Source organism: Clytia hemisphaerica, unplaced genomic scaffold, assembly GCF_902728285.1.
Source record: "Clytia hemisphaerica strain Z4C2 unplaced genomic scaffold, Clytia hemisphaerica genome assembly, whole genome shotgun sequence".
NCBI lineage: Eukaryota > Metazoa > Cnidaria > Hydrozoa > Leptothecata > Clytiidae > Clytia > Clytia hemisphaerica.
The window spans coordinates 1,023,052-1,050,966 of NW_027103262.1; the positions used below are offsets into that span (position 1 = coordinate 1,023,052).

The 27,915-nt window shown below is 35.3% G+C and overlaps 2 protein-coding genes across 2 annotated transcripts; one reads left to right on the forward strand and one right to left on the reverse strand.

Annotated features, from left to right (window-relative positions):
• Positions 1-3,543: 3,543 nt before the first annotated feature.
• On the forward strand, positions 3,544-11,709 carry LOC136800214 (neuropeptide Y receptor type 6-like). Its single transcript, XM_067056837.1, has 2 exons — positions 3,544-3,618; positions 10,447-11,709. Exon 2 carries the CDS (start codon positions 10,506-10,508, stop codon positions 11,616-11,618), a length of 1,113 nt encoding a protein of 370 aa, XP_066912938.1. The 5' UTR covers positions 3,544-3,618; positions 10,447-10,505; the 3' UTR covers positions 11,619-11,709.
• A 14,636-nt stretch (positions 11,710-26,345) lies between these two features.
• LOC136800224 (ras-like GTP-binding protein RHO) lies at positions 26,346-27,632 on the reverse strand. Its single transcript, XM_067056847.1, has one exon. The coding sequence runs from the start codon at positions 27,593-27,595 to the stop codon at positions 27,017-27,019; it is 579 nt and encodes a 192-aa protein (XP_066912948.1). The 5' UTR covers positions 27,596-27,632; the 3' UTR covers positions 26,346-27,016.
• Between the last annotated feature and the right edge of the window lie 283 nt (positions 27,633-27,915).

The following is a 27,915-nucleotide window of genomic DNA, read 5'->3' on the forward strand; positions in this document are numbered from 1 at the left end:
GAGCTATTTTTATAAGAATTTATTCAGAGGCTTTTTCTCTTAATTCAAATACACCGATCATCCATAACAACGCAGGGTCTTAGGCCTGGCGAACAGCGAATTTCGCACGAATGATTCTACAATTTGCCGGTCTAAAAATTCCTTTCGCCACCTCAAGTACATAATCACAACTTACAATACATTAAGCTTGCTAAGAATTAGATGGCCTTGAATCTAGAATTTGCCGTTGATTTTTCATTTTTCAAAAACAATCAAAACCCCTGATGACTACGCAAAATGTTTGAAAGGATTGAGTTCAAGATTTGCAACGCGACATATTTCAGAAACGCGAAGCAACTTGCGTTACAAAATTCAACCGGAGTAGAGAGTTAATAGAGCGGCACCCCTCGTCATGCCACCGCACGATTTTTTTTGGTCTCAAAATTTTAATCAGGCAAAATAAAGCACGCCACAAACCTTTGTCTTTATAGTCACATGTCACACCAAAATTCTAATCACGCCATCACGCAGTCACACAAGAAAAAGTTCCCGATCACGCCATTACACTAAGTGTAGAGGGTTTTTCTAATGGCATTTGTTCTTAAAAAAATTCAGTCAATAAAGCGAGGTATCAATTAATTATGTGGCAAACTCTATTACATTTCATCCGATCATCATTCATTAAGAATTGATTGATGACGGAAATCTTACTCACGCACCCCCTTGTTCATCAACGGTATATAAAGAGTGAAAATCTTTTGTTTTATCAATGCAATGTCAGAACATTAGTTTTTTCAGGGTTGGATGTAAGGTGGTTGTGGTTAATACTACACTGGTTGTAAGGTGGTTGTTCACTATGTAAGTCTCTTGTGTAAGTTGAACTTCCTGAATCGTTGAAGTAGAACGGTAGCATATCGGTTCAATTGAACCCAGTGCAGTATCATTATGAACATTAGTTTTTTCAGGGTTGGATGAAAGGTGGTTGTGGTGGTGCACAGGTTGTTAGGTTGTTCACTATTTAAGTCTCCTGTGTAAGTTGAACTTCCTTCCTTCCTTCGTGGAAGTTAAGCTATATGGTCACACGGTAGCATGTAGGTACACAAGAAATCCAGTGCATTATCTATTGGTACAAAGTAGCTCTGGTACTATTCTAGGGATTTAAAACTTCCTGATTTTTGAAAAAAAAAAACTTCCTCTATTGTCTTAAATCCGCCAGTGTACCCCTTTCGCTAAAGGGAAGGGAGGGGTTTCAAAGCAGCTAACTGAAATAAGATATAGCCAGTCACAATAAAAGAGGTAAACATTCCAAAATAGCAATTATGGATAATTCGTTGGCAAGGACATTTTGCATTGACCCCGATAAAATGAAAATAGTGCAGTAGTTATCAAAGAAAACAAACATTCTTTATCTCAAACGGACCTTTTAAACTTTCATAAGTGAGAGAAGAATATCCTTGCATCCTGATGTGAGATAGAAGTGAGAGATAAAGAAGAATTTCTTATTTTGGAAATAGTAACAAACTTAGATACACCTTCCGAATTTAGTTACACATTTTTTTTATATAAGAACAAACTATATAAGAACATAAGGCTTCGATGACCAAAATGTTAAGAACATTTTACGTCATTATGAAATTTTATAGGAAAATGGACAAAAATACTCAAAAAATGGCAAAATAAGAACATGTTAAGAACATTTTTAGGCTTGAAACTCAAAAAGTTAAGAACATCCCAAGGCTTCAAAATTTTTGGATATTATTATAAAAAAAAACGTGTACCAGTTATACAACATTTCTAAGAAAACACCTTTAATATCCATAGCATAACCACACCTTTCATTTAGTATTAATTAGTAGAAGTATTGGTGACCCTAATCCCATAACAGATCATCCATTTTGCACATACCACGCTATGCTCTAAAGGGATATGACGATCTGACCTGGTTGTTCAACCAAAACTGACCGTAGCTTTTTTGCTTTACATCGATAGCGAAAGCGACTGGGTTCTAATGTTTAATTTTGGTTGTTTTGCTTTACCCACCGCCATCCAAATCTGGATGAAAAAAATCGAAGCGGTACGCCAAACAGGGAAGATTCCCTTATGAAGCCATGGCATTTAGAAGAATATACCACATAATTAATGGTAAAAGATAATTTGTTGCAAATAATTCAAATCAAAAGATTACTACAAACCACGTTCCAAACCTAGTGTGAAGATTAAAGCGCTCTAACAATTTGGACAGATTCTCTCATGGAACCATGGCCTATACAGTGGATACGTGTCATGCGCGGAGTAATCAGAATTTGCTCAGAGATTATGACACAGTGGACATAGAGGTGGTTTTGCAACACCCCAGTCTTAGTGACTCGGTATGAATGTTTCAGCCAGTGGAGGTAAAAATCTAAATACCAATACGGATGGAAGATTTTTTTTCTTACTAACAACCCCTTCTCACAGACACGGTGGTATTTTATCAGCCAGTTGGGGTAGAAATAACGGCCCAAAACTCGGGGGATTGATATTTCCACATTTTTTGTGCCTGAGGATTTAAATTCTTCCGTTCTCAAGTTAAAAAAATCAGTGGGGATGGAAAAAATAGCATGATTATTTTCAGTGGCGACAAAAATTTGGGTATATTTTTCCACCGGGGACGATATTTTGGCCGAATTTTTTAATGGATGGGGTCCCAGTGGGTCTGTGAGCAGGGGGTGTTTAATGGAGGGAGGTTCAATAAAGATTTTCAAAAGTTTATCGGCTTTTTCACTTAAGATAGGAGTTTACTAATTCCAGGTTTCAGGGTACTTTCATACTCTCTCTAATTCGAATCCTTATTATTTGAATCTTTCTGTAATTCGAACTAAAATATTCCGTATGAAATTTTTGGTCCCTTAATGATCGAATTAAAGAGAGCAAACTGTAACTAAACACAAGTTTTGATTCGGGTCCTACAGTGGACTTTTGATGATTCGCAATTCTTATCTCCGAAAACTTCTATAACTCGAGCTTATTCTCAGCTACTGTCAAAGGGAGACCCTTGTAAAATATTCTCTCTTTGATTCGAACGAATTAGACTTCTACAATCATATGGTCAAAATTTATTGAGCATTTAGCTTTTATTTCCTCGTTTTTCGAAAATTGGAGTTCGGGCGAGAAAGTCGCTTTTGGGCTAATTAATAGATTTATTCGAGTATTTCAATTCGGGAGGGGTTTATAGACTTCCAGGCTATATTCTGAGCCCTAATGGACCATTCTTAAACTTTTGGACCCTAAGCTTCTAAGCTTTAAGTCTAACGTTAAAACTCTACCCTTCCAATCTAATTTAGTATAATCTCATATAACATCTTTCCTGCGAAAACGAGGAGGTAAAAATTCCAACCACTCTTTTCCAAAATATTATATTTTGGTTTTGGTTAAAATGTGCGTCCGAATGCGAAATAAAAATAACAATCCCAGGAAATAAATTTCGGTAAACAAACTTTAAATAGATTAAACATCCTTCATGTATAGGTATAAATTAGATTGCAAAACTTGGGACTTTCAAAGAGAAGATCGAAAGGCACCACTTGTCAACAGTCAACTCGAAATGCTGCTATTGCATTTTGGGAAGGTTTTTCTCGAAAATCCAACAAGAATATTATTGTAAGTTGAACATGAATTTTTCATCGAAGTTTTGTGGAAGAAGTCCAAGGGGTTTTTTGACTTCTCTGCCCAAATATTCTGATCTAGATTGTAAATTTTGCATATTTTCATAGCGTCAACCAATTGAGTTTAAAGCCCGAAGGGCTAAAGTAGAATCTCTAACCTTTCTCAGGAAAGAAAAAGTGAAGCCTTAAAAAATACGCCGTATTTTGGACGACAGATTGAATCTAGCAATACACCTTTTTACGGTTAGGGCCAGGGCAAACCAGTCCAACATTTCATCCAACATGATTTTCCAATGTTGGATGAAATGTTTGATGGAAAAACTTGCGTTGGATGAAGCGACAATCAAGGCCGGGGCAAACCGATCCAACATTTCATCCGACATGACTTGGAAAAAAATGAAAATTCAAAAAAATAAAGAAAAAAGTACCACCAAACCAGTCCAACACGAAAAAGTACACAATTCAATGAGAGAGCTTCTTTGATCTCGCCGCAAATGTTGGATGAAATGTTGGATGAAATGTTTGATGGCGATCAAACTTCATCCAACACCGTCCAACACAGGGGGGGGGTCAAGCAGTTAATCCAAAACACTATGCCTGTTTTGACCGTGGTGGTCCATTATCAAATTTTGAAAAATATAGTTAATCCAAGAGTGGATTAACTGCCAAAGAGGTGGTCTCTGAAAGAATTCTGGGGAAAAAAAGTGGACTAACTGCATTTTCTGTCATTCTGTAAAATTCATTTATTCTGATTCATGCTCGTTTTTACTCTTCTTCTGTCATTAAAACGTCAAACTGCATCAAAGTCTTGCTTTAACTTTCTCCTGCTTTGTTTACAAATTCCGTTTTCACTAATTTTCAAGCTGTTATAAAATCGGGTGATTCGCCCCTTTTTTTGTAAACAAAATCTGATTAAAACAGATTAAAAATGGTAGACAATTTGCGAAATATATTTCAGGTGGAACCACTGACCTTTATTGACCTTTATATACCCTGGACCAAGCTTCTCAATCTCAGCCAAGCAAAATCTTTGATCGGAGTTTTTTGAAAAGTGGTACCCTAATGGCGGCACTACTCGATAGCGGTGTAAATGCATCGAGAGCGCTAGGTCTACTTTTCCTCAAATTCCTTTGATGATGTAGCGACGTTAGGCGTTAATTTTTAACATTGCAATGGCTTCTTTTCGGGTACCAATTCCAAAAACACTCCAATCAAAGATGGCGGATATTGCTTGGTCCAGGGATATATAAAGGTCAGTGGGTGGAACAGTCTGCTTGCGAGCTTGTATAACCTTTTTATCAAAATGGTTTGTTTTAAACCAGGTATATACTTAATAGAACATATGTTTTACTACCTGTCGATAGAAATATTTCTCACAGAATTCTATACATCCTATTTATCTATTCTTTCTATGTACTTGTGCAAACACACACGCACACATTTTTTTACTGCTCCTCTTTCACTTTTTTTCACTTAATTTTGAAAGCAGTTGAAAACAGTCCAACACGATTTTTTTCTTCTTTTTTTGAATTTTCATCTTTTTCCAAAAATTTGAATTGACGCAAACCGGTCCAACATTTCATCCAACATCAGAAAAAAGGTATGTTGGATGAAATGTTGGATCGGTTTGCCTTGGCCTTTAGCTGCTTCGTATAAAAAGTCAAAATTTCGAGTAAACAAACCATCTCATTGGCTAAAATGTCCAGAGTAAGAGCACAGAAAGCACATTTTTCTCATACTCTGCACATTTTTTTGTTTATGTTTTTGCTTTTAGCCAATGGGATGGTTTGTTTACTCGAAATTTTGGTGATTTTTTATACGAAACGGCTAACCGGAAAAAGGTGTATACCTTTCTTTGTTTACGATTGATAATTTTTTCGAAATTTAGCGGTAAATTTTAGTTTCAATATGTCATTTGTGTAAAAACTAGGCGAGCCGCTCAAGGCCGCGCAACTTTGTTAGGATTTGTTGGCTTCAAATTCTACCAAGGAGATTGGATTCTAGCCCTTCGGGCTTATACTTCATTGCGTCAACCCCCTGACATTTGGGGGTTGCACCTAAAATTTTGCAAACGAAAACTGGGAGCTAAAATACAGCCAACTATTTGGGGGACCTGATATGTTTGGGGGGGGCGTTGGTGCTTGAATTTCAATGGCAAAGCTGGGGGCTGACTTATCTGGTACTCGATGTAGAAATTTTCTTCCGACACGCTAAAGCTCTGAAGGTCGGGAAAATTTTAACATCTGGAACCTTTGGGTTACCATTTTTCTTTTTTTCTGTAAGGTTTCTCAGGCAGCAGAGATTTTCATGCTAAATTCAGTCGGGTGCAACCGATAGTCAAGCAAAAAGTGTAAGGACAGCTAGACACGACTGTGATGCGGTACATCAAACGATGACTACCATAGGTCTCCGATGGTATATTGGCCCACTCCTTCAGAGCTTTAGCGTGGGCGGCCGCCAATACACCATCGGAATATCAGATAAGGGGCTGACTATTTCTTCTATTATCTTTCTTTATATCACCACATTTTTATCCAAAAACCTTTCATTTTACAGTCGATTGATTCTGTTTGTTTTCACTAAAGTGTCTACCATCTTGAATTAACTTAATAATTTAATCAATTATAGTCCATAGAATGGCATGTACTAAAAGACGGATCGACAGATCGACGGATTACTAAAACACGGATCGCCGTATTTTAAATTACTAAAACACGGATTTCGTATTTCGGATTACTAAAACACGGATCGTCGTATTTCGGATTACTAAAACACAGATCGGCGTATTTCGGATTACTAAAACACGGATCGTCGTATTTTTTAAAATAGAAAGCTATAGTCTGAAATAGTGTGCATTTGATTTGATTTTCCAAAGAAAAAACGATGTTAAATCAACAAATATTTTATACTAGAAATGGGACTGGAGGCTGCTTAAAAGCTTCAAATATTTGGGTGGACCTAAATCTTTGAGTGAATCTTTTTTTGCCTGGGACCTAGAACTGGGCTGACCCTATGATTTGGTAATGTATCGAAGAATCGATCATCAGGGAAAGGTACCAGGATAGCAAACCCAGCTGGCAAATAACGTTGACGTTGTTTCAACGTTCATCTAACGTTATATGGACGTTGTGAACATTAGATGGACGTCGAAACGACGTTGTGTATCAGGAAAGCAAACAAATCAAAGTAAATTGAAATATGAAAGGAGATATTGGGTTAATTGACCCCTACTCGATTGACCCACGGGGTTTCTTAGAATCCAGGTCTAGGCTTTTATTGTAAAAAATTGAAGAAAGTAGATAGAGATAGATGAGGAAAGCTTTTGATCGAAAAAGAGGCTACATTTGATTAGTTAGAAAAGTAATAAAATGAAAGGGTTCGCCTATTGCTTAGGTATTCTTTTTGATCAATTGCTAAATTATTTTGAAGAATTAATGTCTTAAGTACAACAAGAGTTATAAAGGTTGATTAACTTTGTTAAGATAGTAGAGTAGCCACTGGGCTATCAAGTTCAAGATTTACGATGGAGGGGGTGTTGCTTATATTCATTTTTGGTTATATAAATATCAGCACCCCTATCATAAATCTTGAAAGGTTCTCTCCATTGAGTTTAAAGCCCCGAAAGGGCTAGATATGAATCTTCAACTTTTCTCAAGCAAGAGAAAATGGCGCCTTAAGATAGGCGCCGCATTTAGAAAGACGGATCGAATCTAGCACTTTCTTTGTTTTGAAGAGGCATATTTTTGGAAATTTGGTGATAGGTTTCACTTTCAATCTGACGTTTATGTGAAAAACAGGCGGGTCACGCGTTTTAGATGGGAAATAAATGGCTTCATTTCACATCCACGAGTTTTGGATCTAGCCTTTTCGAGTCTTTGAAATCAATATGGTCCTCGTACCCAAAAAAATATAAGTGACATTAGTGGAAAATCTAGTGAACCAAATGCATGGCGTGGAGACATCTTGGAGAAAAAAGTTTTTGACTAGAAATGAGTTGATTTAAAGTAAGAATCTTGTATTCAAATAAAGAATCAATTTCAAAAGCATAGAATCACAACTTAATCGACTTGTCACTTCTTTAAACTATTTTGACGTAAGAGATTAAAATGAGACTATTGGGCGAGTCATCCCTTTTTATCCAATATTTCGGTCGATGACGAGTTAAAATAACGTACTTTTTATGACATCATAAATATTTAAGAGGCTTTGTGTTACTCTTTCTAAATGTACGTATTTCGATGACGAACTCAACTCTGATGCAAATCTTGACTTGTGACATTTCTTTAAAATATATGTGCTTTTTGGGATTGCTTGTATAGTCGTAACAATAAATCAAATCGAAGATAGTTAGATTTGGTAGAGTTATCTAGGAGGAAGTTTAGGAGATGACTATATAACTCAGAAGAGTTGCGTGGTTTATCTTGAAATTCACCACTAAGGAAAGGGTAGCGAGAAACACACTTATGAACATTAAGAAGGTTCAAATATTTTTAGAAATTTTCAAAAAGCTGAGAAAATAAGAGCAACTCAATTGTATCTATAGAGTCAAAAAAGCTTTTGAAAGGCAATTACGTAAAGGCATTCTTGAAATACCTTTCTTTGACAAAGTTAATTCTTTGGTTTTAAAAATCATCAGTCAGTTCTGGCCCTATAATCCTATAACACTGGATAGAAAAACTAAAACTATTATATTAAACGAGAGAACACCGTCATTTGGCAATAAATAAATGACGACGATATAAGTTCTTGGCATTTTTTTCTTTCGACAATTGAAGCAATTGTAAAGTATGTACCAGAGTACACGTTTTTTTATAAGAACATCCAAAATTTTTTAAGCCTCCGGATGTTCTTAACTTTTTGGGTTTTAAGCCTAAAAAATGTTGTAAGTATGTTCTCATTTTGACCATTTTGTGAGTATTTTTTACCATTTTCCTAAGAAATTGGCTGTTTTAGAGTCCGCGAAGCCTTAAAATGTTCTTAACTTGTTCTGAACATTTTGGTCATTGAAGCCTCATGTTCTTATATAGTTTATTCTTATAAAAAAACGTGTAATCACATCATCATGTCGCACTTAAAGTTAAAGAAGGGAGATGAAGAGATACTTTCAATTACCAAATTTGACTTTCTCGCACTCCTTTTTCTTGGGAGAATCATTGGAGCAATGCTTTTTGCTTCAAAGAGAAAATGATCACAGGCAAGGTAGCTTAGTTTGTTTAACAAGTAGAACATAAGTACAGTGAGGCAATATTGTAGCAGGTTCGAATTGGTTGACTTTGGTAAATATGTAATGGTCAAAAGAGGAGGTTTCGCTCTTTTTTTCGTCCAAAGAGACAGAATTGCTCTGTTTTTATCCGGAAAACGGAATTTTGCAACAAATTGGTCAAATTTCGGAATCGGTATCGAATAGATAAAATGTCCAGAATTTTCGACATAAATTCCAATTTCAAAGAAATTTTAACTGGGGGAATTCGGCACTTATTTTGTTGGTGTGACCGAAATCGAGGATTGAATGGAATAGCAAAATTGGGTACTCCCTGAAACCCCCTTCAAAAAAGAATCTATGTACCTAGATTGTTGTGATATAGAACTTTTAAGATGAAATGTACTTTATTCTTTAGATTAACATATACTCGCGAACGTGATGTAGGACGAAAACTACTCATAGCTGTCGTCAACCCTTAGTAATTTTTTAAGAAACTATAATTGCTAGAGTAAACCAAACACGTGTAAAAGGCAACCTTGAATAGAATATTTTTAATCAAAATACTACGCCTTTATTCAGAACTACGCAGACGTAGAGGTCAAACATTTTGACGGCAAAAAAGTTTTATTTTGATTTTAATATTTTAGTAAAAGTAAAGAAAACTAATGAGGGTGAATCTTAAACTGGTTGTGTTTGAGGCGATTTTGAAGGCATATTTTTAAAAAGGTTGTAAGCCATTAGAATATTGTCAGACTTTCAAGGGGAAATTACAGAGTAGATCTAAAGTAGATCTAAACTTCCTAGCAATAGCACGAGCACTTCTTGGTTCCCCCGCAACATCTTTAAGAAATGATTGCGAAAATAGTTGTACAAAATCCTTCTTTCGCAGCAAGGTATCTATTGCAGAGGAGTTTTTTTCTCTCGCTTTTTAATTCTAATTTTCGAAATCATTCAATCAAAACATCTTTTTTTAATTAATTACAGTTCAATTACGCAAGTTTTGGGATCGTTACAAGCAGCAAATAATCAGCTCAGACGATTAGATAGTTTTCATGTGAAAGAAGTTGGTAATAGTATTACTAAATTATTATTTTTATTGGTACTAATTCTGTTCTTTTCTGTGTAAAGTAATTCTTAAAAGTTTACAGACAAATGCGGAGCTCTTCAATTTAGCTAACATTTGATAGGTAGCAGGTTTTTCAGTAGACGATGCTATCCTCCGTTAGAGGGGTCAGTAAACGCGGGAAAATATATATACACAAAGTCAGGGCGCTAGGGCGGTTTACGGAGAACAAGTGGCGGTAGAGTTTGGGACACTGTAAAGGCCTGTAAACACCTCCGCCACTGCTTACTTCGCTCCGGGCTAACCACCATTTTCAAATCAATCACCCTTTTTTAGTGATTTTGTGTAGACGATAGGATCGTCTAGTTTTTCAGCACCTGGTAAAGAGTCTGGTCTAATGATATTTATAGATAACATACATAAACAACTATTCCAAACTCCGTAGTAGAATTCCTCCGACAAAAACTCTTGGTCTCTTGAGCCGAAGATAAAATAAGGGGAATTCAACTGCAACAGTAACTACATCTGACAATCTACAAAATTCTTATCTTTTCTAGAAGTAAAGAATAACAAAGTACACAACAAATCAAGAAAAGGAAGATAAAATTCAAAGACAATGAATGGTTTCGTCTCAACAATTACCATAGCAGTGCTACTACTTACAGTGATATGTAAAAGCAACCAAGTCTCAGCTAAATATCAGCCACCGCCAATTACAAACCTCACAATCAATGAATGTCAGTATCAACTATCACAATTCAAAAACGGTGGCCGAAAACTGACATTAACTGACGCATGCGTCGTTTGTCAGTTGGACCAAACTCAATGTCATTGCTCCAAACTACCCTCTTTATGCAAAAATGTCCAAATGCATAATACAGAAAAGTGGAAAAGATGTGACGCGCGCTGGGTTCGCGCTATTTTCAATTTCATATTTGGTTTAATGGGGATTACGGGGAATTCACTTGTCGTTGCTGTGACAATCAAATTCAAAAAAGCTTTGTCTCGATGTCATCTTTTAATTGGTGGTCTCGCATTATCAGATCTGGTCTTCTCGATAAGCCAAGCTATTCGATATGTGCCTCTATTTTGGACCTGCCAATGGTTGCTAAGCGACAACCTGTGCACTCTGTTCCCACTCATTAAAGATCTGAGTAGCAACATAGCGGTTGGGTATATCTTGATCATTGCTACCGAACGATTCTCCTTGATTGTTTGCCCGCATCGTAAACCATTAAACAATACCGCAATCCTGGCCATGTGTATCGTAAATGTTTTATTGGGAATTTTAGCCTGTATTCCAAAAGTTTTACACATGACGTATGACCCTATAACAGGTCATTGTCACAGTAAATGGGAAAACCCTGATTTGAAATTGACGTACGACTATGTCTTAATGATCGTTTATTTCTTACTACCGGTGGTCGTGATCGCGTACGAGCATCTACAGATCGTGGATAGGTTACAACAACAACAAGACACCATCAACAAGGCAAAAATCACCGATCGTAACTTGCGACGAAACCAACGAATTACGCGTCTCTTATTAGCGATCGTTGTTGGTTACGTGCTCCTGGTTTTCCCGAAAAAAACTGGTTTGCACCTTGAAAGCTCATATGGGAACACGAATTTCGAATTCCGATTCCATCCGCATCGGGCTGCACCTTTTCTCTTGTCTACCGTACGGATTTCACGTGGCGCTAAATCCAATCCTTTATTCGTTCTTTGATCGCAGATTCCGTAAACACGTCCGACTGATGTTACCGTGCGCTATTGACGGCCCACCGACGTCGAAATATGACGCCCATTCTGCGACAACTACAAGCACAAAAGAAAGCAGCTCTTGAATGAAACATTTGGTTTAAAAACGGAAGACTTTTGATTATAAGCCCATGTTCATACGTTACAGTTCTGTATCGTTCCGAAACAAAACGGTACCAAAACAAGTGTGAACGTCAAAATTCAAAACTTCAAAAGAGAAGACGTTACAAAGCAAAACAGATCGAAACGGTTTCGCTCCACTATTTTCATCGAAACGAAACTTCTCCTTTTTATTACTCCGAAACGTTCCGAAAACAATATGAACACTCTCGATCCGTAACGGAAGCCATATAGGAACGATACAAAACCGTAACGTCTGAGCATGGTCTAAGTAAAGTGCGCATACAGTGCTATTTTCAGTTCCGAGGAATCTAGAAATGACCGAATACTATAAAACAGAACTCATACCTCATGACTAACAGTATGCTAAAGTTTATTAACATTTCATTATGGCAAAGTACTTCTATTGCTAGACAACAAAGAACACCCGCGTGAAGGAAGGAAATATCCAACTTCCCTCTTGTACGGCTCCGAATGAAGTATACCAAGAGATCTACTCTTAGGTGCCAAATAAACGCCCCCCACCCACTTGTTAATTTTTCGATTTTTTTCCAACCCCCCGGACCTTATTAAGACCCCCCCGTCTATTAATTTTTGAAAAAATTCCCAGCTACAAAAAGGAAAATTCCTTATTTTAGTCTAAAAAGCCTAAATTTAGTCTATTTTGACCCTTTTTTAGGGTTATTAAAGGTCCATTTTCAAACCCCCCTGGTAATTAGGTTCCCCCGTTTATTTAATTTGAAAAAAATTTTCCAACCCCCCCTCCATTTATTCGAAATAAAGGGGGGTTATTTGGCACCTAAGAGTACTTCCATTAAAAAGAACTCTTACACACCTAAAAACCAGTATAGCGACGCAGAACGAGTATACAATGAAAGTATACTAGAGAAGTCACCATTTCATTGTACCAAAGTGTTTTCATTGCAAACTCGAAGGCATAGTGACTGGTGCTACTGAACATTGACCTAGCGTGGCAGACTTGCAAAAAAATATCGAAAACTGTCGAGATTATAATTTAGAAACTTGTTTATAATTGAAAATTTTAAACAGTAGGGAAACAGTATTTCAAAAGTTGATTTGTAAATATAACCAGTTACTTATGTAAATACATAATCATAAAAATAACCGAAATTCTGGTTTCTTTACTTCTTGATCCGCCTCTTTTCTCGCCCCCATCCTCCAACGTCACAATAAAATCCAAAAAAAACGCCGATCATAAAAGAAATCCGTACATCGTAAATTTCTCACCATCAAGATTCAACTAATAAAAAATATCGCGTGCAATTTTCTTACCACTTATCAACAGCAGAGACAGCCAGACTTTTTGTCTTAAAAAGTCAACAAAAGGTAGGCTGACCCCTCTGACCGCGAAAAGGGGGTTAAATTGCATGGTTGTTTTCTTTAGAAGTGAAATTTCTTCTTACAGAGGTCTCTCGTTTCAATTAAAAATCTACAAGAATCACAGAACAACTTTTTTTGAAGGATTTAGGAAAGAGAGCAAAAGTTTGAGACCCGAAAGTTATAAACTTCGCATACCTTATTACACGAATATTACTAGGTAAGTATTTAACGGCCTTGGAATTTGCACGATCTGAAATTAACGAGAATGTTTCTGCTTTTTCAAGGAAACAAACACGAAATTGTTTAATACACTCTTCTCGAGATGCATAAATTTATTGTTGTCCTCGTTTTCAAACAGATTTCATTGCTATAAAATTACATATTCACAATGATAATTGTGTTGTTTACACCTCGTGAGACATTTTGAATTTCAAGTACTTTTGTTTTAGAGTTAATGTTTGCCTTTTGGGAATTAAATTGGTTTAAATATATAATTTCATAGCAAAAAAATCTGTTTGAAAACGAGGACAACAATAAATTTATGCATCTCGAGAAGAGTGTATTCGTGTTAATAAAATGACTAGTAAAATTCGTGTAATAAGGTATTCATGTCTTGGAAAAACTCAGGCATTACTTAATCTTAATATATGCTTCAGTTCCAGGAGACTTTGAAACATCTCCCAAAATACAAAACAATTACAATTTTCCCGCTACAAGAGCAGAGCTGAAATGTTTTTTTCTGGTCAAAATAAACTCAGCCCGCCAAAAATGTTTAGTAATAGTAAATGTATTGAAAAAAAAGAGTGTTCTCGTTATCATTAGTATTTTGACTTCAAGCTAGCTCTGTATTTGAAATATAGATAAGAACTTCATTTTAGTTCATGCAGAGACCTCTCTAAAAAAGACAATCTTTTATAGCAGAGACATATCCATAACTGTGACCCACTATCATAGATATCAATTTTTCATTATTTTTCTCAAAAAGATTTTCATTGATAAAGATAGATGTACAGATCTGCTTGTGTTCACCTAAATAAATTGCTAGTAAAAATCTTGGTAAAAATGTCAAAAAACTAAATAAACTGAATACACCCCTGTGTCACAGACCCGCTGGCTGGAAAATTTGGCCAAAATTTCGTCCCCGGTACCAAATACCCCAAAATTTCAGCCCCACTGGGAAATAGGCTTTGATAACATTCTCATTCAAATTTTATTGTAAAAAATTGCATTCCAAAACCACCCTTACTAGATTTTTTAAGCTTGGAACAATAGAATCTCTATCTCCATTGGGATTACGATGGAAAATTTTATCCCCGGTGTGGAAAAAGGTTTTACCGGGGCTGCGAGACAGGGGTGTCTGAATTATTTTATAAGAGTCCACTTTACTTTTTTTCTTTTATAAGAACAATTTTATAAGAACAATGAGGCTCAAAATCGCCAAAAATAAGAACATGTGAAGAATAATACTGCGCCTGAAATTACTCAATTTCAAGCAATTTAGAGGTCATACACGTTGTTTTTTTTATAAGAACAAACTATATAAGAACATAAGGCTTCGAGGCCCAAAAATTTAAGAACATTCTAAGAACATTCTAAGGCTTTGGAGACTTAAAAACATGCATTTTCTTAAGAAATTACATCAAAATGCTCAAAAAATGCTGAAAATAAGAACATTTTAAGAACATTTTTAGGCTTCAAATTCAAAAAACTAAGAACAGCCGAAGGCTTCGAAAATTTTTGACGTTCTTATAAAAAAAAAACGTGTAGTAGTAAAGTAGTAAAAATTGGGTATAATATGAAGGGGGGGGCGTACGGGTTTGTCGGTGTGTCGGTATTGACCCTTTTTTGCGTCGGTGTTTCGGTGTTTTAAGTAAAAAGTGTCGGTATTTCGGTGTTGCACATGCCTTGCGGTGACGGTAAAATTGATTTTTTGGGTCGGTATTTCGGTGATTCGAGAAATACTGGCGGTGAATCTGCATATTTCAAACGATTTCATAAAGTTTTTGAATCTGCATTTCAGCTATTGAAAATCTTATCTATACAAGAATTGTAGCTACGACGAGTAGAATTGTAGCTATAATATAGCTATTTTTGGTAGCTACCCTGTCTCATCCTCTTTTTAAAATTGTGTGCATAATGGTGTTTCTTAACCACTTCTTTACGGGAAATGTGCACTTTATGAAAAAAATCATAATAGTGGGTAACAGGTAAAGAAAGCCAAGTTTGCAGAATTTCTCGAGGTCTCGAATGCAGCACTCATCAAAAATCAACAATCGTTAAATTCTTTCATATTACGGAATAATCCATTAACCTATGATTTAGATGCGTTTTCAGCATTTCTGGCACCTTAATTTCAAATTTTGCCTCCTCGGGCCAAACCATGGTTGGCCCTCGAATCATATCTCATTTGCCTTTCAATATAAAATACTTCCTGTGGTCCTCCCCTTGCAGAGCTCTCTTTGCAGGCTTTCAATACCAGTATAGTTTCAGCCTAACTCAAACGAACTATTTATCTGGATGGCGTAGTAAAATGACTAGTTTTGTGAAAAAGAGAGCGTTTTTAGCCAAATGAGATTTCCTGAAATATTTTTCTGTCGGCGCAAACCATGCTTGTGCCTTCTTTTACCCGCTTGGCTTTGTTTCAATCGGTTTGCGACCCTGTCTGGTTAAAGCGTTTTAAAGACAATGTAATGAGAAACATGCTAAGGCTTCAGGGGTTTCGACCCGTGAATGATTAGAAAACCCATTTCTTGGGATCGGCAGGGGTTCTCCGTTATAATGTCATGCCGTGAATAAATCACCAAATGAGAGATTACCAAAAAGATCAAAACTTGTTGATGCTCGCTGTGGTTTTTGTGGTCTTATGCTGACTAACTTTCTCCTTTTTAGGAGCTCTTTTAAAGCAACTCTATACATACACGAGGCTCTTTGCTTATTCTGCAAAAGCATAACATTATTCACGCTACTGCATTAAAAACACAGACACTTTATTTCAATTCTTATTCATCTCTTAAAAGTCAAAAGGGAAGTACATTAGTGCAGGATCCGTTGATTCATTACCCATAAAGTAATACGCACTTGATTTCACACATAAAAGTCAAAACATTGCAAACTTTCGGGTTGTTAAAATGTAATTTTAGAAAGAGGACATTCTATTGTTTGATTGAACAATAAAATGACGTTGCGCGCGTTCTTTTGTTTTGATGATTGGTTTAAAAAAGTGCTATATGTATAAAATGTCAGCATTTTTTAAAACAGCAATTCAGACCTCGCTAAAAAGCGTCAATGTGGCTTTAAGCTGGTTTGACCTTTCTCACACCAAAGATTTTTACCTGCGGCGCCAAAATTTCAAAGAACCCGTTTCTTGTTTCCGTGCCCCTTATTCCTGCCTCTTTTTAGCCATTGATCTTTATTAATGGAGAAAAAACTAAGACCAGCGGCGCAAAAGCTTAAAGATTATCAGGTAATTTTTCTGAGAAAATTTTAGAAAACAAAAATGTTGTGTAGAACAAATGGCCTTACAAAATCGCCTTACAAAATCGCCTTCGGTACAAAATTTCAATTTCAATTATCAACAGCTCATGTATTTTATTTGAGGGGCTTTATTTTTGGTGCTAAATCGGTATAATATGGGGCGTTTTTAGACAGATTGAAAGTTGAAAGTTGAAAAATTTCTGTCGCGCAAAACCATGGTTGGCTCCTTGTCCAGAAGATTTCTACATTTCAAATTACAAGGAAATAAATATCAAGTTATCATTACCACCATCTTCGTATAAATAAAAATTCCAAGTTTCTTAACTCAAAGATTCAGGGCGCTACTTTCAACCATTCACTGCTTTTACAGTTTATGTCACTTAATGATGGGGGCGCAAATAAGGACAAAAAATACCAGTGGGGCCTATTTCATAATTTGCACCATCGAGGAAATTAAGCCAGGTCGCTACTGAACAAGAGCTCTTTTGCGGCGCCCTTTTCTAACGGTGCTTTCGGCTAAGGTAGATTTACTTCTAATAACGTTCAAAAAGATCTCTTTTAGCTAAACAAGAGGACAAAAATGGGAAAATTTTCTCCGTTTGCGCAAACCATGGTTGCGCCTCCTCCTCCATTACTTTATACATTCAGATATCTCTTTTGTTCCCTCGTTTTTTGCAAAGATCTTTTAAAACTTTTTAAATGAATTTAAAAGTCAATTAAAGTAAGCACTAAAGCAAAAATAGCACTTTAAACCCTTCAAACCCCTAAAAATTCTGGATTTGTTTATCCACTAGTCGTTGAAAAACTGAGCTTTAAAGATTTGAAACCCTTGAATCGGCGATAGTTTTCTCCAAGAAAAACTGAACTAGTGCACTACTACGCTCGTGATATTGAGCATTCGTACTAAGAATAAAAATCTTAAGCTTGCTCTAAAAGACGTCGGTGTCGGTGTTTTAGGAAAATTTTGTCGGTATTACGGTGATTTAAGAAAAATATGTCGGTATTTCGGTGTTGGCAACCCTCGTACGCCCCCCACTATGAATGAGACATGAATAATATGCCATGAATAAGAACAGGATAAGAACAATAAGTGCCAAAAAAATAAGAACAGCCGAGCCTTGCCAAAATTTTGTAAATTTAACAGCAAACAGGAAACCTCAAGAAAGACGGAGTAAAAATTAATCCATGTCATACAAAAGAAATTGTGAAAAATCGAATGTGAACCTGCACACAAAAAAAATTGAAAAAAAAATTACAACAGAAGTATTTCAACAAAACAAGTTCCAACATATTCCAAAAAAAACTCAATTTATTTTCAGTCTGTCTCTTTTCAAAATTCAAACCATAACGTCTGCTCAATAGTAAAATATATGTTAACTTAATGACACCTTTTGAAAAAAATCAAACTGTAAAAAACATTTTTTTAACCATTTTTGAAAGGTAACAAGGCCCCAATAAAACTAACAAAACTGGTTTTCGAACAATCCCTTGTTAGTTGAACAAAAAGTAATGAATAAGTCTAACATTGAAGTGTGAAAAATAAATAAAAATGGGAAGGTCGCTCTTTAAATATTCAACTTAGCTCATCTAGTTTGTCTATCAACTTTTTGAATCTATAAAATTTCAAACTTCCATTTTTTTCAAAACCGTACGGTAAGTCTAATGCCCACACCCTTCTTATACCTGGGATAGTAAAGAGGTCGGAAACGCTGATCGCTAATTAGCAGTCAGAGAGGGAAGTATTGTATTTTCAATCAGTGATTCGGACCTTCATTGTAATCTCCAAGAAGGGTGTCAGAATTACACAAGGGATGTCGACATTTGACCAACTTACGACACAGTGTTTAAGTAAGATCTAAACCAAGCTGCGGATTCCACTTTATAAGGAGACCAATATTTTAAGCCGCATATTTATAAGGCTCGAAGGACTAGATGTCGTGCTTTGGCTGAAAAGTGTGAAAAATTTCCTATCTCGATAGGAAATCCTACCTAGGTGACATTACAATAGAATTTTAGCGCTTGACCAATTAGAAGCTTTGCGGATTTATGAAAACAATAGCAACTATATTTCTTGCGATATTCATTTTTTTGCTTGGAAAACCTTATAGCACGTCATCTGGCCTTCGGGCTTTATAAATTTGTGCTTTATGCCCCTCCCCATTTTAAGTGTTCCAGTACTCTTTACATTACGAATTCAAGTCCTACTCACAAAATTAAATCATAAAACACTCGCCATCTAAAAATCAACCAGCAACCTTTTCAGATACTATTAAAATGTTATATCATGGTATTGTGGACTGTTAGTTATAACATTTTGCCCAAGATATTGATTGACTTTACATAAAAATACTCTCTAGTAGCCATAATTGAGTGAAAAATGAATTTCTCCATAACATTTCACCTTATATCATTAGTTTAGTAGCTAACAAATAAAAACAGTATAACGTTTGATAAAATGTCTATTGAAGATATGATTAAAAAGGTTGAGAAATAAGAAACTTTGTTTTTAATCTGGTGATGGGATTAATAAATCTCACTTTATTTCCATACCACGAATACCGATCATTTTACATAAGGACACAGTTGACGCTATCTACAGGGTAGCCTGTACTTGACGCCACGGCTTTTTCTCTATGCAGTAACGTCGTCTATTCCCGAGGGGTAAATCACTTGAAAAAAGGTGTACGATACTTTTTGACTTTTTGAATTTTCATTTGACTTTTTGACTTTTTTTTGACTTTTCAAACTTTGATTTTGACTTTTTCCCGACAAAAACGCCCACCGCCTTCGGGCACCCAACATTTCCGCCCAAATCTGTCCAAAAACGCCAGCCACCTATAAATTTTACTCCTCCTATCCGCCCATTCAAGAAACTTTTTGACTTTTTCAAGACCTTTTTTTGACTTTTTGACTTTTTTCTAAGAATTTTTGACTTTTTGACTTTATTTTTGACTTTTTTTTTTGACTTTTCCTTTGACTTTTGACTTGTTTTTTGACTTTTTGTAGAGGTGTACGTTAATTTTTCGAGTGATTTACCCCTCGGCTATTCCACTTACGACTTTTTCGAATGTTTTGAGCCCAGGTTTTCGGGCTCCAAACATTTGATTTTTTGACGTCACTTTAAACTGTCCATGGTTTCTGCCTCCCCCCCATTCTTAAAATAAGAGGGACTAAAAAAATTGCCTTTTAAAAAAGGGAAGATGTTTGTAATTCTTTTAAAATAAGGAGGGATTCTTTATCAAGGGCTGCAAGAATCTATCAAAACAAGAAAAAGGGGGGACTAAAATATGAAAATTGTTGATTGAATTTCAGATGTTATGTCTTTGGTTTTATTGATAATAATTTTCTTCATGTAATAATATCTTCTTTCCTGTTTTCACGCTCACAATCTTATGCCCACTTTTTTGCCATGTTATATTGAAACTTATGTACATTAGAACAACTTTTAACAGACCAAATCAAACCATAACAAGCTACATGCTGAATGGACCTACCTGGAGATTGATGTAATAAGACAATTGAAAAATGAGAACAATAGTATGAAAATGTAGAATAATACGAGACATCTCGAGAAATTCATGGAATCCGGCGATTCTCGGCTGTTCTGGCGATTTTTAGAAAGTTCCTGTACCAAAATCAGTTTCATTGAAAATTGATGGTGGGCATCGCTATTAATAATGTTTTTGAATGAAAAAAAAACAACCAATTGTAAGGAAAAAGTCCAACGAAAATCCAGAAAAACGGCGATTTTTTCTCAAAAAATGTTTTGGGCATTGTTAATTCTTTGAGCAAAACATCTGAAAAAACTAATGATAAAATCTCGAGAAAATGTCAAAAAAACCCGTTTTTCCGAAAATCGGGATCCGTCACTTTTTAGGAATCGTCATTTTGCATCATTTTGCCAAAAAAACAGAAAAAAGTAATGAGCTAATCCAGAGAAAAGCTTGTAACAGACGAACGAACGAACGAACATGGGTTAATTTAAAGAACCTCCACCGGGGTACCCGGAGTAGGTCCAAAAAATGTTATTTTCTCATTCTCAGCCTCAGCATGTTTCTTAGATGTTTCTGAGTTTTTGGCACTCTGAGCCTCATGTTTCTTAAAAAAAAAAACGTGTACTGAGCTTTCTAGTTAAAATTGGTAAATTATTTAGCATTGTCATTATATTTTTAGTATAAATATGCTAATTTAGGAATGTAGAAGTGGATAAGAATCAGTTCTAATACTGAAAGAATGCAATTATTGCCTCGTATATTCAAGTTTTTCTTCATATTATATTTCCTTACTGCTACTTATTTCAACGCCCCTCATAGATGGAGTCAATTGGAGTCCATTGGAGACTTGTTTCTTAAAGAAAGCCGTTTATTCGTGTACGGTAGAAGTATTTGGTTTTCCTGTTAAGGAAAATTTTCGAGAATTTAATAAACAGGGGGAACCTAATTGCTGGGGGGTTGGAAATTGTACTTCTGAAAACCCCCAAATAAGGTAAATATAGGCGGCTAAAATCAGGCTATTTAGAGCAAAATAAGCTCTTTGACATCTGAAGATATTATTAGGTAATAAACGTTCGGGGAGGTTGGGAAATTTTCGAAAAATTAACAAAAAATTTCAAGTCAATCAAATGGTACTTTTAGGGTACTAAATGCTTTGAGAGGTGGTATGAAATAGATTTTTTAAGTCAATCAAATGGTACTATTAGGGTATTAACTGCCGAAAATAGCTTTTTTAGGCTTTACCTTATCGGCCAAAACTTAGTTGGCCTTAATTATTAGTTGGCCCTAATTTTAGTCACCTCATCAAAATTTAGTCACTAAGGGCCGACTAAGCGGTTATATTTACAGTTAATTTGGCCCAAATTTTTAGTCGGCCCTAATTTCAGTCACCAAGCCAAAATTTAGTCACTTAGGGCCGACTAAGTTTTGGCCGATAAGGTACCTTAAAGGAAGAAATTTTAGCGGGAATTTAATTTGGCGGATGGTCGAAAAAGTTTTTTAGAGGGAATTTAATTTGGCGGATGGACGAAAAAACTAAATTTGGCGGGAATTTAATTTGGCGTTTGCTTAAAAAAATCTTTAAAGAGATAATATTTTCAAAAAGTTTAATTTGGCGGGGAATTTAATTTGGTGGATGGCGAAAAAAAGAAATTTTAGCGGGAACTTAATTTGGCGGATTCTGATTCTTTCTTTAAGGTATTTGCTTTACTCTCTGGACCATTCAAATCTTAAATACTACCATGTCAAAGATTGCTGCTTTTGACATTGTGTAGAGCTATTTAGAGTACCGTATTACTTCGAATAAACACACCGGGCGTTTATTTAATTTTTTCGATTTTTGGAGGGGCATTTATTCGAGGGGGCGTTTATTAAATTATTTTAGTCTAAAGTCGAATATTTAGAGCAAATATACCCTTTGTTTTAAGGGCTACTTAGACTACACAATATATTGACGAACAATATTCGACAATATGGTTTGCGGACCGTAATGTACGAAGTAAACAACTGGTACTCTATTATAAAAAGGAATTTTCTTTCTGTAAACAATCCCCCTTTATTGTTGGAATATTGAAAATCGAGCTGACAATATATTGCGGACACCTTTTCAATATATTGTCGACATTCAATATATCATCAATATATTGCCTGACAATATATTGTGTAGTGTATGTAGCCCTTTAGTTCTTTATCAGGATATTAGTGCAAAATTTCTTTGTTTCAACGACTAAAATTGCATCGAAAACTGATCTGGCTACAAAAAATGACTAAAATCTTTCCTTTTTTTAAAGTCACAAGTTTCTAATAAACGCCCCTCCCCTAGTTTATTAAATAATTTTCCTTTTAGTTTATTCGAGCGAGTCGTTTAAAAGACGGATGCTAAACATGGCAGAAAAGGGGGTGGTGTCAACCTGCCAATAGTCAAATGCACTTAGTACTTTGGGGTACTAAGTGCACAGAGGGGGTGGTGTCAACCTGCCAATGGTCAAATGCACTTAGTACTTTGAGGTACTAAGTGCATAGAGGGGGTGGTGTCAACCTGCCAATAGTCAAATGCACTTAGTACTTTGGGGTACTATGTGCACAGAGGGGGTGGTGTCAACCTGCCAATGGTCAAATGCACTTAGTACTTTGGGGTACTAAGTGCATTGAGGGGGTGGTGTCAACCTGCCAACAGTCAAATGCACTTAGTACTTTGGGGTACTAAGTGCACAGAGGGGTGGTGTCAACTGCCAATGGTCAAATGCACTTAGTACTTTGGGGTACTAAGTGCATTGAGGGGGTGGTGTCAACCTACCAACAGTCAAATGCACTTAGTACTTTGGGGTACTAAGTGCACAGAGGGGGTGGTGTCAACCAGCCAATGGTCAAATGCACTTAGTACTTTGGGGTACTTTAATCGTAGAAATTTTAGCGAGATTAATTTTAGCGTATATTAGCGAGTCAGGAAAATCTTGATTTTTTTTGGATTTATTTTAGCGAATCACGATTTCAAAAAATTTCGCGTGGATAAATTTTAGCGAATACTCATCTGACAAAAATTTCGCGTGGATTAATTTTAGCGAGGGCAATGATTTTGAAGAAAAAAATAATGTTTTTTAATACAAAAATCAATATAGTCACATGTGTTTGTAACACAATTCTTGAGTAAGAACAGAAAAACTTGGAAATTTACGCCCCCATTACTAGTTTTTGAAAAAATTATGAAAATGATAAAAAATGAAAGAAAAAACATACTGGATTTATTTTAGCGAATCAGCTTTTTGAAAAATTTCGCACGGATAAATTTTAGCGATCTGTTACGAAAATAGGGAAAACTCGCTAAAACGCTAAAATTAGTCTCGCTAAAATTTCTACGATTAAAGCAATCTGCCAATAGTCACTGTCGAACGTGCTAACCGCACTGGGCTCAACTTCAGTGTTTTTAAATCATTCGTAGGCCCAATTGTAAAATTGTAACCAATTTCAACTAAAAACTCATGACCAACCCCTTAAAATGGAAATTATAAAATAATGAAAACCATCCACAGGGATTACCCTTGAAGTCTCCAGCCTGCCTAAAAGTTTTAGCCTCGTTTTGGCGAAAACTTGTGACCACGCCCTTGAAAATGGAAATTTTGAAATAATGAAAAAACCGCCACCAGGGATTCGCCCAAGTATCAAGTGTGCAAAATTTCGGCCAAATCTGATCATTTTTGAAGTCTCCAGCCTGCCCCAAAGTTTTAGCCTCGTTTTGGCAAAAACTGGTGACCACGCCCTTAAAAATGAAAATTTTCAAAAAATGAGAAAAAACACCCCCAGATATTCACCCAAGGAACAAGTGTGCCAAATTTCAACCAAACCCGATCATTTTTGCAATCTCCAGCCTGCCCCAAAAGTTTTAGCCTCGTTTTGGCGAAAACTCGTGACCACGACCTTGAAAATGGAAATTTTGAAAAAATGAGAAAAAACACCCCCAGATATTCACCCAAGGAACAAGTGTGCCAAATTTCAACCAAACCCGATCATTTTTGAAGTCTCCAGCCTGCCCCAAAGTTTTAGCCTCGTTTTGGCGAAAACTCGTGACCACGACCTTGAAAATGGAAATTTTGAAAAAATGAGAAAAAACACCCCCAGATATTCACCCAAGGAACAAGTGTGCCAAATTTCAACCAAACCCGATCATTTTTGAAGTCTCCAGCCTGCCCCAAAGTTTTAGCCTCGTTTTGGTGAAAACTCGTGACCACCCCCTTTAAAAAGAATGAAAAAAATGAAAATTTCAGAAAATGAAAAAAACACCCCCAGATATTCACCCAAGGAACAAGTGTGCCAAATTTCAGCCAAACCCGATCATTTTTGAAGTCTCCAGCCTGCCCCAAAGTTTTCGGACAGACATACATACATACACACACACACACACATACACTGTCAGATTCTAGCTCAACTGAAGTTGAGAAAATGCACTTAGTACTTTTTTGGGGGGGCTTTTCAGAATTTGTTTAAAATTTTAAAAGGTTAGGAATGTTTGCAATTTCTCAAATTTGTTTGAGATATAAAATTCGAAATTATACTATACCAGACCATATTCTGAAGTTAATAATTTGAAGGATAATAAGCGTTAAAAAAATTTTGGCGGAAATTATATTTGGCAGGAATTTATTTTGGCAGGTTAAGGATAGCCCAAAGGCACTATTAAATAAGAAAAAACTTGTTTTAAGGCCTTAAATAGCACGCATTAGAGGAATGAGTAGTCTTTTAAATTTAGCGGATGACGATTTTTGCTAAATCTGCCAAATTAAGTTCCCGCCAAAATTTCTTCCTTGAAGGTAGTTTCTACTTTACTGATGTAAAATTTGTTAATATTTATAAAGGATTTCAAGATTTAATATTGATCAGAAGTATTGTAACAGATTGTAAAAATAAACTGGTTTTCCAAGGGAAAAATTCTTACTGCCAGGGGATGAAAACTCAAAATGTCCAGGGATACGACCTTTGAAAAAATATTTTACATACCTTAAGTGGATAAATTTTCGCGTGGACTTTTTTTCGCGAATCGAAAATCGAAAATTTTCGCGTGGACTAAATTTCGCGAATCAGCCTCTTTTTCACCTAATTTCTTTCATTTTCCTAGGGGTTTTGGCAAAAATCATAATTTTAAATTTTTCGCGTGGACAAAATTTCGCGAAAATTAATCCACGTGAAAATTTATCCACTTAAGGTATTCCTCTCTGATCCTCTAACTCCCCGTTAATTGAGTGATTTTTTTCGAGGTCCAGTAAACATACTGCACAAATATCACAGATGACTTCAAAAATAGCATGTGACAAAAAAAAATTTACCATGTAATCTGCGCGAATATTGCAATTTGTCCTTGGTGGTGGAATGGACCAATTCTTGTTTTTCATTCTCTACAATCCCCATTGAAACTATTAAATTTCTAAATTCTGAAATATGAATTGTGTACTGTAAATAGAAAATGCATTAGATGACGCAGAATTAATTTAGTTCTTAAAATTAAAAAGTTAAAATGGCGAAAAACTGTTTAACTGGGCTGGTTAGGGAAGTTTCTAGTTGCTAGATTTTTTTATCTGTAGTGCCATCTTAATGACTGGAATGACACAGGAGTAGGTCATTGTCTTTCTAGCTTGAGGAACAATACTTTATTAGTTAAATTATTGATGGTTTTCTGTCCGGAGAATCTAAATTTGTGAGAAACAAACCCACGAGGCTAAATCAATCTTGATGATTTTTGAAATTTTCTGGACAAGACTGCTCAGACTGCTTGTAATTTGTTGTTTATGTTACTACCTTAAGGGAAGAAATTTTCGCGGAATTTAATTTCGCGAATCAGAGTTTCAAAATGGCAAATTTCGTGGAATTTAATTTCGCGAATGGACCGATTTCAAAAGTTTCACGGAATTTAATTTCGCGATTAAGAAGAATTTATCAACTTAAATTAACTTTTAACCATCACAGAGTTATTTATATTTGTTTATATTTGATAAGAAATACACGTTATAATGCTTAAAAATCAATTGTGTCCATATTTTTTGATAATACCTGGTCAAAAACAACACAATAAAAGAAGAAGAAAAAAAATCGAATTTCGCGGAATTTAATTTCGCGATTTAACAATTTTGGTGTGTTTCGCGGAATTTAATTTCGCAAATTACACCCAAATTCGCGAAATTAAATTCCGCGAAAATTTCTTCCGCGAAAATTTCTTCCCTTAAGGTAGTCAAAGTTTAAATGATTTAAAATGACTCAAATATAAAAAGGGTCTTGAAATATAAGAAATTGAGAAAATTTTTATTCTGAAACAATATTTTAAAGTAGTTACATCAGAAACAGGAGTAAATTTCTTTGAAAAAAAAAGTTTAAATACAAATATGTAATTTTTATGAACGCATTATTTCTTTGAGGGATAAGTTACTCCTTCTAATGTTATCCAACTGATACTAATAAAAATTTTTCCAAAATACGAGAATTTATATAAATAAGTTCATATTCTTTTTTCTTTTAGTGAAATTTAAAGAAAGAGTACTTGTACTAGCTAGGACTACTAGCATGAAATCGTCGCAAGACGATTGCAAAACAAATGAAATTGTTTTAAAAGAGAGCTTTTATATTTTTGTTGTTTGTTAATTCCAAAAATAACAATGATAATAATAATAAAAACTGGCAAGAAAATTCTGATTTCAAATAATCACTAAGGTTCATGTATAATTTCGCTAAATAATTTACAGGGTTTCTCGGGGGATTTGAAAATATGCATTTGTCAGGACTATTCTTGCCACATGCAATTTGAACAACCCCCTCTCTATGATCAAAATATAAAAATAACGCATGCAATAGTACTAATTTTTGAGTTGCTCTCACATGGTAATAAAATTCAAATTTCATATTCCTAACATAATCAAATGTTATGACGGAACAGGTCTAATAATAGATAAGTCCCATTTTATAGCAGAGCACACTTTCCCTTTTTCTTCTTCCTTACTTGTAATGCAGCTCTGGTTGCAGTTTCAAAAACTTCACGAACACCATCTTTGGTCTTGGCAGAACATTCCAGGTATGAAAATGCACTAATTTTTTCAGCCATAGCTTTGCCATCTTCAATTTTAACTGGCTCTTGTTTCATTTTTGAAAGCTCGTGAATAGTATTATTATCATTTCGTAAATCTTTTTTGTTACCAACTAAAATAATAGGTACATTTGGGCAAAAGTGTTTTACTTCAGGAGTCCATTTTTCTGGAATATTTTCTAAACTGTCTGGTGAGTCTATGGAAAAGCACATTAAAATGACATCTGTATCTGGATATGATAATGGTCGAAGCCTATCGTAATCTTCTTGTCCTGCAGTATCCCATAAAGCTAATTCAACTTGTTTACCATCTACTTCAATATCTGCAACATAATTTTCGAAAACAGTGGGTACATAGACTTCTGGAAATTGATCTTTTGAAAATACAATCAATAAACAAGTTTTACCACAAGCACCATCACCAACAATGACTAATTTTTTTCTTATGGCTGCCATTTTTTTGGTCTAAAAGAAACAAATAAAAAGGTTTAAACATCAAAATATCTAACGAATCTTGTAAACACAATCCTTCTACAAAATTTAAATATCTAACAAGCAATCTATAAAGTATCCATTGTTTTGTAATTCTTCATCGGTCAGTTCTTGACTTGAACTTAAAGTAAATGACAAGAAGAAACATAGCAGACATAGTTCAACAATAATATTGACTATTGATCACAATTAATATGCTATCAATGACTAATTAATGCATTGTATTAAATAACCACCAGACCTTGAGTATTTTTAATTGGTGTCAAATAATCTACAAACAATCA